At 37.1% G+C, this 16,887-nt stretch overlaps 1 protein-coding gene across 4 annotated transcripts in view; it reads right to left on the minus strand.

The window, feature by feature from the left end:
• Positions 1-16,887, minus strand: part of KCNQ5 (potassium voltage-gated channel subfamily Q member 5) — a 275,042-nt gene that overhangs the window by 77,132 nt on the left and 181,023 nt on the right. For all 4 annotated transcript variants that reach the window (XM_027884187.1, XM_027884186.1, XM_027884188.1 and 1 more), the window contains exon 2: positions 7,714-7,804. In XM_027884187.1, coding sequence (XP_027739988.1) covers positions 7,714-7,804 — 91 coding nt within the window. The remainder of the gene's footprint in view (positions 1-7,713; positions 7,805-16,887) is intronic.

Consider the following 16,887-nt stretch of genomic DNA (forward strand, 5'->3'; position numbering starts at 1 on the left):
GTTCAGTGAAAAAGTTGACTTTGTCTCCTCTTTTTTTGGTCCAGTAACTAGACTTTGAGACCCGGTATATCAAGTCTTGTGTTTTAAACATCAAGCCATTTGCTGACTGTTCTGCAGCTTTTCCTGCTACCTTTTTTCTAGGCATATGGTCTCTTAGAAAAAGAAAAGAACAAGCCCCTTCCACATCCTCTCAAAAACATACATATATCTTTGTGAGACATACATTTCCTGTGATCATATCTTCATGTGGTACAATCAGCCAATTCCTGTCTGGTTCAGATTTGATACCAAAGTTATTATCCTGTCCATGACATACACCCTTCCCTCGGGCACGTCATAGAAGCCTACAAGTTTAAACTGGCCTGTATTTATTTTGCTACTTCATCTTTGTAGCTCACTGTTCATGGTCCTCAGGACTGAACTTAGTTCCAATGTTTGTCTGTGTATTTATCATCACCTTCACTTTAAACTCTGTGTGGATTTTTGTATTGTAAGTATGTCTGCTCTGGATCCTTACAGATTTATTTTTTTAAATTTCTTTTATATTTTGATATTTATTTGCTTGACTTTGCAGTTTTTAAACTGAATTTTGTGAAAAAATTTATCCTCTCACTTGAGGAAAATTCACGTTTGACTGCACTAAGATGTGTCTTTGCATTCTTTGTCACATCTACGCAAAGTGAGCGACTGGATTGCAGTTTCTGTCTGTTACTCAGATAGTGGATGTTCCTTAGATTTCCAACCAGCTTTCATATCACTGATGTGCAGCATTCTTCAGCATTCTTTTCTGTTTAATATTTAATGGTCTGTAGGGTTTTTTTCCATACATATTATTTATAACCATGGACTTTGGTTTTCCTCTGGGGACATATTCTGCATTTCCATTTGATAAATCATTATGTCCCTGATAAGGGTTAGGTCTGAATTTCTGATAGAGAGTTTGATATCTATCCTTTTTTACTGTTACAATCTAAAGTGTTTGTTGTCTGTTTTAAGGAGGTAGCTCTTGATCTTCACACAAAAACAACTTTGGATCCTTATTAAACTCTGACATAAAGCCAATAAAATTCAATAATGCAGAGTGTGGCATAAACTATTACAAATCTAATCTATGGAAAGTGTTACACTTATGACTTGAAAGTGATTTTCCATGTTACCTTGTTATCACTTAAGATGGAAAAAAAAATGGAGGACACATCATGGAAGAGCAGTTGTGCAAGGACAGTTGCTTGCTTGTCCCTAAAGGAGGTCAAGGACAGCTGGTTCTGTCCTTTAGCGCAGTGTGTTAATTAACCTAAAAGGAGATATGCTTTTCTCTTCTCAAAGAATTATATCCCTATTAATCTGAATCCTGACACCCCATCTCTAACATCTAATCCTCCCTATTTTCCACTCTTAATCTCAAAATCTTCCTCGAGATTCTGTGTTCACCTAGAGAAAGCAGCCCCTTGAATGGCTGGTTAAAATGCTCTTTTCCAGATAATGTGAACAGTCCTTTCCCTCTTAAGAATGTGATCTCCACCTTTGAATGCTAATCTTCCTTGTTTTGGGAAATAAAGGGAATCAGAAACTGATTGCTCACAGTACAAGTACCTTCTCTCCTGGTTTTCTGCATTTAGCCATATAATGACATCAACAAGATAAGCTAAGTGACAGCTGTCATATGTGAACATATAACAATAATAAAACAGAGTATAATGTAGCCATTTAGAAAATCAGCGCTGGTTTTCTTACTACAAGTTAGTAATTTCAATGTTGAAATTGTTACCAAGTCATGAATTTGCTACATTTAACACTGTTTGTGGTTTTGCTATTTCCATGCGTCTTTCTTCACTTCAGAGTGGAGACTCATTTCTCTTATACATGCCCTGTTCATTCAGAGAAACAGAAAATAATTTCGTGGATGATATTTCATCCAGCAGCCATTGACTTGTGGCAACTCCAGTGATCTTAACATTGCACAGTAAATGCAGATTTCTTGCTGAAGCATAATTGTTTGGCAGTTTTGCCTGACTTGCTCTGGTAGTGACTGAAAATCTCTCTTGCTTTCTACTGTATTTGCTGCTGAATGCTGTAGCACTTGAAGTAACTGTTCATACTTATCCTACCTTCTTCAAGTAATTCAGTTATGAGATTTTCCTTTGTCCTGATTGCAGATCACATATAATAACGCAGTTTTAGTCATTGTTAGTCATCAAACCCATTTAAGTTTTCCCAGCAGAACTCTAATATATTGCATTTTTAATTACAATAGGAAAACTACTCTCTTCAATGTGTGAGTTTTCAATCTTTTCTTTACAAAGGTTATTTCTGCTTAATAGAGAACAAAAGAAAAGAAAGGAAAAAAAAATTACGGACAATATAACCAATCCCAGAACCATATCAATAATAAGCTTATGCCAGTATTGAGACTTGTTTATTCTCTGATGTGTTGAAGTGAATTTATCATCCTCAGCACTGTTGACAATACATATATACCTTCTGTTGACAATATACAGAAACATTCAAAGCTTTATGTGCCATGCTGCGTTCTGTTGTTATGAAATAATTTTTATGGTTACTTTCATCTCTCTCCATAGCTACAGTGTGTACTTGTTTGTTATAGAGCTTTTCTGGTTGGGAGTGCCAACACTTCCTTCTGGCAGAAGAATTACAGCTTTGAGGACATCCACTGTTTTTAAATAACTCCACCTTTTCATTTTAGTTTTTGCTGCCTGTCAGATTTCCTTCTAATAACTTTTAAGTGCATCCAGCATCTAAATTCCAGTGGGAAGTCTGTTCTGTTTGCACACAGATTCACAAGCAGTTCTAATGAGATCAGCTCCAAATTTTTATAACAACACAAGCTCTCATTTGGTGAAATCAGTATACATAAAAGGAGAGTATCAATTTAATCAGCAAAGGCATGAAAATATTTATAATATGCTATAATATTAGAATATAACATATAAATATTATTATAATAATATTTTATCACAATATTTTATATATTATAAGGTAAGATAATTTTCAAAGCTAACAGCTGGTTTATTATGATATGGTTAAATTGTTTTTTACTCACATTATCACCTTATTGTAATATCAGTGTTTTGGAATCTAAACAGGACTGAAAACATGAAGGTGTTGATGTTATCAACATTGTAATTCCCTCTCTTATTCTGTCTCTGATCAGTGTTGTATGTCTAATGTAATTTTCCAGAGATTTCTATGAAGAATTTTGAAATTTCAAAGCTGTGGTTCAATTTGGGAAAGAAAACATTGGAAATTAGTCTTCCTTAAGAAATACTAATTTTGAGTTTTGACAAACTCACTTTTTTTTTGGCGCAGGGATCAGTTAATCTGTTTCTCTCAGAAGAACACTCAACAAAACTGCAATAACATGGTCTATACCCCACCTTTTTAAGAAATGTATCTATAATTGAAATCTTTCAATATCATTCAGTTTTTCTTTTAAGGCCTTGATAGCTGGTCCTACAGAGTCATCCCTTTAGTCCTGTATCAGGTCTGGTAGTCTTTCATCCAAGCATGGCAAGAGGATTCAAGTTTTGGTACAATCTAAACTGAAAAAATGCCACTTTTTTTTGAATTGAACACGGTGCCTTTTTTAAATAAACTCTGCTCAGCTTTAAAATTTTGTAGTGGATTTATACAATTACATTCCTGTGGGTGGATTTACTCTTCTAGAGCAGAGAAAAACTGAATGTGTGCTTGCCTGTTATGGGGCAGCTATATCCTATGTTTTAAATCAAAGCACATCCTTTTTCTACTTTTTTTTTCTTGCCAAAATGTTGGAAGAAAAAAATAAATACTAGAAAGATAATAATTGCTAGAAGCACTTAGTAGACTCTCCTTTTGCATTCACGTGAGTGACCACAGTACACGCAGAAACCAGCTTCATCCTATGCATGCTGTCTGCTTTCATATCTGGGAGCTAGTTCTGCCTGAAGACTGTGTTCCTAGAGTACATTTTTGGAGGTCCTTATCCTACAAAATTGGGCTTTCTGCCTTAGCCATTTTTAGAGAAAAACAGAAAACAGATTTGATAAAACCAGTCCTGAAGAAATTCACCTGTGTTTTTCAATCTCTCCATCTTGACTAAAAATGAAAATTATGAAAAGAATGGGGTGCTTTGTCACTTCAAATAAAAATTACATTTTTTTCCTGCAGCCTCAATCTTACTTTTAGTCAGAAGTTCTCAAATAATCAAATATACAAATCATATTTTATGCCAGTTCAAATGAAGCATTTAACTGATCCAAGACCTTAGTTTTTACGTCTCAGATTGTCAGAGCTTCATGGGTCAACTCAAATTACTTTATTTATTTTGTTGAAATGACAGTAAAAAAACAGAAGCAAACCAGAATTTCACATAACTTTCAGCTTTAGTTAAAAAACTTAAAATGTAGAGAGTTTGGTCAAGACAGTGAATGACCTCCAGTTCCAGATAATATTCCTTCTTGGCTATCTTCCCCAAAAGATTTGATTTTGCCTTTCCAGCCTCAGTTTTACTTCTCTTGTGTTTATTATTTGATAAAGTGCCAGTAAATGTACTTGTAGATCAGCAATACACCAAAGATTATTTTCTTGCTGTGTTAGTTGGATTCTTAAGCTGCTTGTGGTTTATTTTTGATGCTGAAGTAGATTTTATTCTACTGCCTGTCTGGGATGTATCACTGCTACAGCCTGAGTGCCATAAGTTGTGTGCACAGAAGAGGCTAAAGCATAATTATCATTCTAGGTATAAGGAGTTTTATCTGATGCTCTCCTCCTGGTTAGTCTTACTATCTCTGGACACAAATCTAACCAAATTAATTACTGATGTAAGAATCCAACTTCAGGGCCTGTAACATGTGCTTAACCTATCTGCAGGACTTTCATTTTAAGATTAAAATTCAAATATTAAAGGCGTTTCCCTTGACAGGCCCCCTGATAAGGAGAAGATGCCTCGGAACACAGTAGTACTTGTGTGGATGCCAGAGCTGAAGCCCTGGCTGGGTCTGACACAGTGCAGCAGGGCAGGTTTGCCTCTGCTCTGGAAGCAGAGTTCAGGCATTTATCAGAAGCCCTCCTCTGTTACTGCTTTCCTAAATAATTATTTACTTTGAGCTAACATATAACCCGTTGTACCTTTCTGAGAGGGTATTTAGGATGCAGTGATTAGGAGATATGTTTTCTGCTCCCCTATAAGGTGAGGCTGGGGCAAATTAATGGAATTCTCTGACTGCAGAAGAATAACCACCTCAGCTCCTCTGGCCTTTCTCAGAAAAAGGGAAAGGTTTTCTCACCTCATCTGCACTTCCTTCTTTAACCTCCCTGTGTACCTGAATAGCTGCAATATGTCAAAAGCCACAGGTGACAGCACAAACAGCAGCTCAGGTATTAAACTGAAGGAACATTACATTAGCTTTTTAGCCAATTAACATGGCTGTAGGGTGGACCATCTGGAATAAATCTGCAAAGCAAACAGTTCACAGAAACCCAGCAGGCAGCTCTATGGATTGTTGTATTTGTACAGTACTTCATTAGAAAATAAACATACATCTTCCATCTTAAGCATGAAGCAAAACCAGTATTAAACCAGATCTGATAGTTAATACAGCTGTCTTACTAAATGATTTGTAAGAATCATGTGAATCACTGCAAGGAAAAGGTTGTGAAAACTCAAATATTGGCACAGCCAAAACAACTGTTCCTGAACGGAGGGATGTATTTTCCTCTTGGTTTGCACCTGCAAAAGCCTGCTTTGATAACATTGCTAATATCACCTGCAGTATGCAGAGAAGGAACAAGTCATGCATCAGCAAACTGCAAAGAACCAGTCAGCTTTAGCCTGCTTCTGGAATTCCATCCTTTGCTGTGTTTATATTTTTCTCCATTAGAGACCCACAGCAGGAGATGCAAAATTCGTCAGCACTAGGTTATTCCTGCCAAGGGTTTGCTGAACACACCAGGCTATAGCATAGAAATGTTGGACCAGGCTAGTATTGATGTTTCAAGGATTAACCATGTATCCTCTTCCTCACTGAGGCCAGTTCTGTATTCAGAGGATACCATCAGCTGCACAGTCACAACTGTTAAGATGGACTAAGTTTATCTTTGAAACCATAACAGCAAAAAGCACTGGAGATTCCCACAGCAGACACAGCAGCTCCACTCTGCTGATGGACATCTCCACAAGAACTGGTGTATCAGCAAGCAGAGATCACCACACCTCTGCCCAGACTGGGAGCAAAACCAGGACTTCACAGAACTCTGCCACATGCTGATTCCTGTGAGACCCATGGCAAAACACAGGGAATCTTTTCATCAGCCAGCTGAGAAATTAGCTGTGGTGAGTGTCCCAACACAATCAACAAATATGTGGCTCATGGGAAATGCATATTTTATGTCAGAACAAATGGCATTTCTGCAACCAGTGTGCATGGGTATACAGGCAAATGGATTACTTGTCACAAAAGCACCTGCTATTACAAATATGGTATTTTCAGGCTAATCAAATTTTCCTGTTTCCTTTAAAAAACTCCTTAGCAATTATTGTATCACCTACAATAATACAACTAGCTGCAGAACATTCAAACAAACTTACATTTGCCAAGTGTTGTTCAGTTCTGTAAATAATGAGTCAAGGTATTAGTGTACGATTAAATCTGATCACTTTTGGCTGGTTTGATGTCACCTGATCTTTTCTTCAGAGAAAGAAAAAGTGCTAGTATGGCTAGGAAGAAAAATGTAACATTTAACATGGCTCTCTCTAATTAGCCCTGCTAAGAAACCATCCAATGGAGCAGAACACCACATATCTGCACCTCTGGACATTTAGTTCTTGATACAGTGGCCCTTTGTGTTGTAGAGACATGGCATACACCATAATGATGCTTATCAGCCTGCTCACGCCATAATTAATTAGGGAGCTGTTCTGAAGACCAGGGCTTTTGGAAATATGCAGTGGTGACAATTAAAAATGTTGGCATTTGTCAACAGTTACTCCACCTCAGGCACTACCTAATAAGTCACAGTCTGCTGCATACACGGAACTGAAATAACCATGGTAACTCTGGGTATATAGTGACATTTTAATGATCACTACCACCTTGCAGAACTAAATGGCCCATCAAGAAGCAGATGAATAAAGTGCCGTCCATACAATGCATGAAAAATGTTAAGCACTTTTAGGGACTAAAGCCAGTTATATGTACCTCAAAAGGGAAAAAGGAGAGATAAACATAATAGAAAAGCCTGTATTATGAAGAAATAATGAAACTTTCCCATCCTACTGCAGCAAATGCCACTAAAATGTCAGTATCTACCAATAGCTAGCAGAAATTGGTATCTAAGATACCAAAATTATTGCCTATTTTAAGTATAAGTGCCTCTTACTACACACTGACTTTATAAATGGCAGTAGCAATATCAAAGGTCTTTCATGCTCGCTCAATGCCTAACTGCAGTAGGAAAACTATCAGTTATAAACCACAGCAATTCTCAAGGGAAGAAGGGGATGCAATACAGTAAATTATTAGCACTGCCATAAAATCTGACCTGTTTTTAAAGAAAAAATGGCAGAATCCTCTATTTTGTCATTTTTTCATTATTCTGATGAAAAGTTTGATTTTTTTTATAAGTGTTCAGGTGTTATATTATTTTTTCCATGGAGGATTTGAATATATATAAAAGTATCTACAAAACTGTCTTATACTTAGAATTTTCACTTACCAAAATGAAGAGACAACCAGAGGCAAGTTTTGTGTGTTCAGGAATAGTAGAAAACACGGACAAAATCAAGCAACCAAACACAAGGAGAAAACTGAAAAAGAAAGAATATTAATATTTGTTAATACTTTTCAGAATCTGACCCAGTATCTATACTGATCCTCCCTCACCAACATCAATAGAAGACTGTCAATGAACAGTCTTCATTAATAGAGGGGAATTGAACCGCTACTCAACCTAATTCATTAAAGACAATTAGAATAACCCTTTACTAAATCTACATGCTTCCACGCAGCACTCCTAGAATTAACAAAACAAGCATGTGGTTTTCTTGGAGAAATGACCACTATAGAGATGTTACTTTTGCTATCACAATCCTGTACCTTTATGCAGTCCAGATACCCTTAGTGTCTCTAAAGATCTTCAATGGGAGAGGCCTCTTCCTGGTCTGAAAAATAATTTCTCCTACAACTGACCAGAAATATCTGCTGCACAAGCTTACCAAAGAGTTAGGTTACATATTGCACCTATCTGTCCATATGAAATTCCTTCCTTCTAAACAACAGATTTCATGTACAAACTACCAGAAGCTGAGTGGTAGAGCTATGGCATCATTTTCCTAAATGAACAGGCTCCATTCTGGGAACAAATTTAATGTCACAGAATCTGTTGAAGCAGTAAGAACAATTAAGAAAGTCTTACACAAGCCATGCAATTACGATCAGGAAACCTTGACCACAAATTTTGAGTTCATATGAGCCTGTATGCTTCATGATACTAATGAATACACGCAGGCAAGAAAACCCACCATGTTGCTAAATCTTTTTGTGACAATGCAAAAAATTGGTATCACTGCAGAAATTCTTGCGTATCTCATGTCCAATCATAATAGCTTGCAGCACGTGTGGTATTTTCGGACATGAGCCTGCAGAACTGGTGTTGCTCTGAGAACTATACTGTTGATGGTAAGGATTATCCTTTCCGCTTGTACTCCTTCACCACCAACAATACCACTGTGCTAGTGAAACCATCTATGAACTGGATGAGGAAAGAGGTTCATTTCACCCACAATATCACGAACTGACTAATCAGTAGCGAGTAATAATTGATTCTACCGAAGTTTTGCTAACTTCCTTCTTAAAACACTTGTCAGTCATGCAGGTCTTTGACTTTTGTCTAAATTTCTGGGACTCATTAGCAGATGCTCTAATCCAGCATGAATAGGCATTGTAATTAATACAGATACATATCCCTCCCTGCCCTTATCCTGACCCATGAGCCTTTTGTTATACTTTCTCTCCTATGTCCAGCTGAGGATGGGGAATGATAGAGCTGCTTTGGTGGGCACTGAGGTCAGGGTCAACACATCACACTGTGAAACTTCTGTCCCTGAAGACTGCAGAACTTGGCTGAAAAAGTCATGGTCTGACTTTGAGGTAAACTCTGATTTGAGGAGGAAGTTGGACTGGATGACTCAAAGAGACCTTTTTCAGCCTAAATAATTCTATGTTTGCAACTACTGGATACAAACATTAATATATTATGGCATCTGTGCCCACTTGTGCCTCAGGAGCTGCAATTACTTTTACTCATATAACATATGGACTTGCCATAGTGCTGTAAAATAGTAGTGCTGTAATACATCCAATACATTAGATAAAAATGTAAGTCCAGTCTTCAGAGTTTCTATAGAAAATCTCAATGTGCAATGCAATAAGACATTGGTGGCACATTTTTGCAGCGTATTACTTCACTGCTGGGGAGAAGTTCTATTCTGAAAATCAAGTATGGTAGGAGCTTGCATATAAGTTCTATTAAGGACTGTAAATAAATGTAGTATCCACGAGTGTAAAGTGCATATCTGTCACACCCCCTTGTCCAGTCCAGTCTTATCTTCTAGACTACAGAAAGGTGAAGATCAGCACATGCTTCAAGGTTCCATAAAAGACTCATTCAAGACTCATGCAATCCCAAGCACAAGTACAGGCTGGGCGGAGAATGGATCAAGAGCAATCCTAGAGAGAAAGGTTTGGGAGTGTTTTTAGTCAAAAAGCTCAACGTGACTTGGCAATGCATGCTCATGGCCCAGAAAGTCAACTACATCTTGGGCTGCATCAAAAGAAGTGTGACCAGAGGTCAAGGGAGCTGATTCTGCCCCTCTGCTCTGCTCTTGTGAGACCCCAACTGGAGAGCTGCATACAGCTCTGAGGCCTCAATATAAGAAAGGTGATGGCCTATTGGAATGTTTCCTTTCCCAGAGGAGAGCACGAAGTTGATCACAGGGCTGGACCAACTCTACTACGAGCACAAGCTGAGAGAGTTGGGGTTGTTCAGCCCTCCCCTCAGAAAAGAAGGCTCATTGTAGCAGCCTTCCAGTATATAATGGGGCCTACAAGAGAGCTGGAGAGGGACTTTTTAGAATGGCATGTAGTAATAGGACAAGGGGGGAAGCTTTGAGCTGAAAGAGGGAATTCTTTACTATGAGGATGGTGAGGCACTGGAACAGATTGCCTGGAGAGGTTGTAGACTCTGCTCCCCTGAAAGTGTTCAAGGCCAGGCTAGATAGGGTTCTGAATAACCTGATCTAGCAAAAGGTTCTCTGCCCATAGCAGGGCGTTGAAATTAGATGATCTTTAAAGTCCCTTCCAACCCAAATCATCCAATTCTATGATTCTATGAAAAGTGACAAAAATCCATCTTAACTCCCCTATAACTACATGCTACTGACATAGACGTAAATGTGGTTTTTCCTCATTAAGGCTTTCACAGAGGGGAAAAAAAATTAAGAAGTGACTAAGAATTTATGTTAAAAGAATATAATTTCCTTTTGCTGAATTTCTTTAGACCCAAATCAATTAAAATGATATTTTCTTACTTCCTTTGTGTTTAGGTACTAAAAATTGCTCTTATCTGGTTCTATTCCTACAATACCAACTAAATTGGAAGCCCAGTTGTACTGGGTCTTGTCCAAACACACAATACAAGTTTTGACTTGGAAGAGATCTCTTACAGCATAATTATAGAAAACAGACACAGTAGGAAGAAAGAAAGTTCCTTGTTCCCATATCACAGTTGGAGAGCACAGTAAAGGTAAGGGATTTGCCAAAGGCTACACAGAAAGTCTTTATATGTGGAATAAACCTGAATCTTTTAAGTCGTATCCCAGTCTTGCAGTCACAAAACCATACTCCGATCACCCACCACTTGCTCTGCCACAGTTCATCAGAACTGTGATTTAGAACATCACTGTGGGCAGTGTTAATTCTCAATAGACAGAAAAACTGAGTCAGGAATGAGTACAGTTAACCAGCATATTAATCAAAATAAAGACAAATATTCAGGAAAGCCAGGTGCAGTGTAGATCAGCACCTGGCAGACATGGTTCTGAGGTTATTCATGCAAAGCAGAAACAATCCTCACAGCAACACATAAGAATAGTCTTGGAAAGAAATTTTTCCAAAGTTCTATAACTTTTGTTCTCAGTTTTTCCGGAAACTCTAAAAGGAATAGAGCATTGTTATTAATTACTATTATTAAAGGACAAAGGAAAAATATTGGCATTTATCCATCCACACATTCAAATCTTGCCCCTCTATTCCTCATTCCTCCCTCCAACACTTAACACTTTTTTTATTGCCACTCAGAAAATTATGTCTAAAATTAGACTATAAGCACTTTTGGGAAGGGGAGAAACCCAGTCCTATTAGCCTGGCAAAACTAAAAGCATACTTTTTGGTGTTGTAAAACACAGCAGTTGCAACAAAACTGGAATGTTTTCATTAATTTATATATAGGTGCTTTCCTTCAAAGTACACTAATAGTCAGGATTTACTATCTTTTTTAATGCAATCTGTTAACTCAGGCTGTGCAATGAAAGCACCTCTTCTTTTTCCCCAGCTACAGCTGAAGGCACGAAGGATGCAGCACCACCTTTCACTTAGCTGGATGTTCAACTAAGATCTATCCAGCAAAAAAAATTCCTAAGGTTCAAACATCTCAAGTGGTCAAAGTTTCTCAGAAGCTCTTCTTTCCTATCATGAACAGATATCCACCCACAGATGAAGTGTGGTGGATTGCATTAAGCCCTGGATAGCAATTCTATAAGCCTGAATAGAAGAAAAAGTATTTTCACATGCCATCATTTGAGCTGTGCGCTATGATACACACTGTACAAGAGGATACTGCTGTAGGTAGAGAGTAGCACAAAGCAAAACACAGAGCAATTATATTTGGCCTCTAGTGGTTCAATCTGGATCGTATAATTGTTCAGGCTGAAAAAAACAGATGGTCGTTCCTCATGCATTCAGTATCAGACAGTAAAACATATGCCTTAGGCAGCAACTTCCCACAAAATTATTCAAGTACTGCCATAGCCTTGTATTTTATCAAAAGCAGCAACTTCCATTTTGTTTCAGCAGTAATCAGTTTTGTTGCAGATCCTTTCATCTTGATCCCCTGGTCTTGGAAGCCTACACTAATTGGAGAAAAGCCAGTTTATGAAAGATAATATAAGTCAGAAGCTTTGATATTTAATCAATCCGCCCCTCATAAACTTTTCTTATTGGTTAATTAAGGTCTACCAATTCTCTATTTATTTAATTTTCAGCAGAATTTTACTATAGTTTGTGATTTAAGGGCTGTTCATATGGAGGAGTATGTCCAGATTAAAGCAATTGTTAAAACATTACTCAGGGAATATCATAAGGACAGAAAATACACCCACGGAAGACATTTAAGAGCTATTTTGCTACATTATTTAATGCTAGAATTAAAATAATCAAAAGTTAACATCTGCAAACAGTTTTGTGGCCTCTTCTGTAAATAGTAAAAATGTATCACTGTTGAAGTGGCATAATTAGGTGATTAGACCACCAGAGTTATGTTCCAGTATTATTTGAGGTCTGATTTAATCCCCATAAATGCAAGGGCATTCAGGATTATCACCAAAACTGTTCACAAACCATTGGCAATGCCATTATCCTGGATTTCGTATGGAAGTCAGAAAATGTTTGAAAGCTTTTGCTAACTTTAACTACAACTAAAAAGGAGGTCTTTTTGCACTGGTACAGAGTCAGAACTAACACAGTTGCTTACACAACTTACAGCAAGTTGTTTGCATTCATGAGGTCTCAATCTACAAAGAATCTATTAGAGCTCCTCCATAAGTAATTCCTTCTCACAGCCAGGGGCAGTGCTCATGTTTCTTGACAGTGATGAGGATCTTGCTGAGTTGAGTACCCAGGTGCCACCTTTATATGATTTTTTAATCTTTGAATGCATAACACCTTATGCATTAGATAAATTAGATAAATAAATGTGCTGGAGATTGTACTGGATGGACACAATACCCAGTAAAAACCCTACAAAGAAAGGGAGGAAGGAAGGAAAGACAGTCTTTTGTAGCACTGTTACACTTTCATTAGGACTATTAGTTCTGGTGAACAGTTCTCACAAAAAGCACAGAGACAGATATTTGATAAATGGGTTCCCCTCCATGAGATATCTGCCTGGGCTGGATGCTATCAGCACTCTCCTGCATCTTGATGTGTGACAAAGGGAGACTTCAGGGTTTCCATGCCCCATGAAGTGGCTGGGGACAGAAGAAAAATGAGCATCTCCTGGACTAGGAGTTATGTTATAGATGCACACAGTTTGCAAGGCGCTGAGTTCCTACAGAGGAGAAAGATTGCATATTGTGGAACTGAGAGGTAGTGTACCACGTTGCATTCCAGAGCAGACACGCATGATCAAGACAGGAAGGTAGAAGAAACCTGACAGCACCCAACAGCCTCTGAACAGTGTCTCTGAACAGACAGTTCTTGGAGACGGGGGGAAATACTCTCTCTTACAGGATATAGAAAGAGAAATGCTGAAGCATTTTCCTAGCTACAGGAAAAACTGAAAGTGAAAACGTCAGCTAGTGCAGGCGTGAGGAGGACATTTTGTATCTCCCTTAGAAAGTAATCTTTTCAACATTCCTATAAAACAGATAATGCACTGCTGACATGGTGGAAAAGAATGCAGTTTAAGAGTTTTGATAGTGCAAGCCATGTGGATTAAATTTTCCATCATTTATAGTTTCAACGTGACTTGTTTATGCAAGAAAATGAGATATGACAAAGGTTATTACAATTTGTTAAAAATGTTTGACAAAAGCTGCATGGAGAATAAGCGCTCTTCTATAGAAAAACCTCATAAATTTCTCCTTTAGGCTTTCTTTAAAATGACTTGCACTTCAACCTTTTCCTCAAGTGGAAGTGTGTAGCATGTTCAGGATTTGATACTGTGCTGCCTTCTATCTAGAAGCAGTATAACCCTGTCTGTGGAGAAATGGAGGATGAAGACATCATTGTTTAAAAATGGGAAAATAAACTGGATAGGAAACTTTATAAAATTTTTTTGTGACAAAAAATTTGCAGCAGCAAACCTTACTTTTTAATATATTCTTTCTTTGGGTTAATTGTTACCTTTTCCAGAAATATAAAAATTTGAACTGAATTTCATGTTTGACATTTTTTAAGAACTGAATGTGAAGCTGAAACAGAAAGGTGGGGTTTGTCAGGCTGTGATGAATAAATTTTATTCAAAGAGTATTTAATTTTTTATTTCTCTATTGGATATTTATTGATTCTGAAAAATTAGAATAGTTTATCAAGAATGAAAGAGTGCAAGTTTGCAGAGTCAAAAAAAGTGTTGTCAGTCTACATTCATCTTTTCTGTCATATTTTAAAGGAGTCATATTTTTAGCAGTGTCTGCTAAGTGATTGTATTTGGCTTATATTGACAAAGCAATGAAGAGTTATAGCAGGAGATGTAATCAAAATAAAGCAAATGAAATAGCTCAGATACCTACAGGACACAAATTAAAGTGTCATTAAATAAGCCATTTAATTAAATATTCCACATTTGATAATCCATTCCATCATACAGGAAAAATAAGACATCAAAGTAAATTTCTCTGGGGTTCTAAAAGGTTTTAAAAAAAGAGGCATTATTCTTCTTTGAGCAAGCAGAGTAGCTTAAAAGGAAAACAAAATAAAACAAAAAATGCTTATTCTGATGGGTTTAATGCTCAGAGATATTTTTGACCTAGATATTTTCTAAAAGGTTTTCACTGGCTTCAACAGGAGACATTTTTGACAGAAAAATAAGAATAAAGCATTTGTTCTTCCGTTTTTTAACTATTTTAATGATAGGGAAGCATGATACTGGCTTGCATCCCAAGATTCCCTTTTGCACTTACAGGTGCTTCAAATCTGTAGAAAATGACAAAACACTCCTTTTATCTCTCTCAAAGACTAGATCTTTTTTTAGACCAAAATTTTCAAAAGCAAATGCTTAATTTAGTAAATAAAATCTGTATTTAGACAAAACTGCAGGTATTTTTTTCTCTTGCATCAAATAGCTCCAACTCTCAATGATAAGTCTAGTAGCTCACCTAGCAACCTTTGCTCAGCCACAGGTACCTAATAAGAAAATTATTTTAGAATATGAATAGAAACTATGTTGTCTTTATCACTGAGCACAGGTTGAAGAATTTATATTTTTTTTTTTCAGAACATTTACAAAATTAAGATAAAAACTTTATCATAATGACATAGAGAAATCAAAAATAATTACAATATGAAGCTGGAGAAATGAAAACCACTATATAATATTTTTTTAAAATCATTTACTCATTGCAGTCAATTTATCCTACCTTTTTAACAATCTAGGGCAAAGAGAAGAACTCAAATAACCTTTTTCTGTAAAAGTATTTGCTAAGATGCTGTACTCAGATCTTTTCCTACACAGAAAAATAATCCTTAATATAAAAAAGTGTAAATGTGCAAGAAAAAAATGTGTTCTGGCAATCACCAGCATAATCCACTTCAAAATCAGCTTTTCAGGTCTTGAGGTTTTAAGATAGAAATATTGCTACTACCTCATGTTTGGGGTTTTTTTATAAGTAAGAGAGTAAATTTAAAAGGACAGAAAAATTGTAGGACTGCTGGGTATTTTTTATGCCACAAATAACAGTTGCCTTTTTGCTTGGTGCTGAGTGCAGCTCTGGCTCTGGTGAGGTCAAGGCATGATTGATTATAACAGGTACAAACGTCATTCTCCTTCATTGCCTAAATGACCACCAGTGGCAACAGTGCCATGGTTTTGGCAGCTAAAACTAAGGAACCACACTGTGTTGAGGAAAAAAATAAGCCTGTCTAACTTAGCCTCTGGAGATAATCCCACTCAGTGTGACTCAGCTGGACCCTGGAGTAATATGACAGGGAATGGTACTCCTGATGGTTGCTGAAGGTCTACACCATTAAATGTTGAGGACTGCCATCAGAATCATTTTGGCCTGGGTAAGATATCACTTTCCTAGACAATTCCTGGGTATGGTCTGGGAGTTGCCACGTATTTGGGTGAAATTTTCCTCTGGACTTACCAGTACATCTTTTGCTATGGACAGGTACTTCTGGATATCAAGTTAGTGTTGGAAAAACACTATCAAATGAGTATATTTAACAGATAAGCTGTAATTTACAAATATCCTCTTACATAAGAGGATATTTCACAGCTGAGTGCAGGAGGATATATAACAGCATCAATCCTTGAAGAGTTCAAGAAGGTCAACATTCTCAGGCACATGATGTGATTCTCGGGGCTGTCCTGTGCAGGGCCAGGAGCTGTACTTTGATGATGCTAATGGGTCTCTCACAACTCAGAGTATTCTCTGATTCTCTGATTCTGTGATTTCAGTGTTGTTTTACATCTCAAGGGAAGGTTAAGATGGGGGAAAAAAATCGCTTGAGAACTTAATCATTCAAATTTAGGGGCCTGCTTGACATATTTCATATAAAATGCTTGGCATTAAGACAGTCAGCCCAACATGACTATGATAGGACAGTACTGTGGGAAGCATCCAAGACTCAGTTGTGCTTTTTCACCTAAAATATTCCATCCTACTGAAGAGCTCTGGAACATAAATCAATTTCCTCATTTCTCTTATTTTTCTCCAGTAGTATATTATATATTGGATTTTGCTTTGGTTTTACAGATAGATGAAGAATCTATGGGACACTTGGCTTTCTGTGGGGATTCCAATTTATTTGCTGTCATTAAATGTGATTATTACACATGTTAACCAAAATACTAGATAAGACAATAAAATGCACTCTAAAAAATATTTATTTT

The sequence above is a fragment of the Empidonax traillii genome, unplaced genomic scaffold (genome assembly GCF_003031625.1).
Source record: "Empidonax traillii isolate 1590-97213 ecotype Southwest subspecies unplaced genomic scaffold, ASM303162v1 scaffold139:size1643147, whole genome shotgun sequence".
Lineage (NCBI taxonomy): Eukaryota > Metazoa > Chordata > Aves > Passeriformes > Tyrannidae > Empidonax > Empidonax traillii.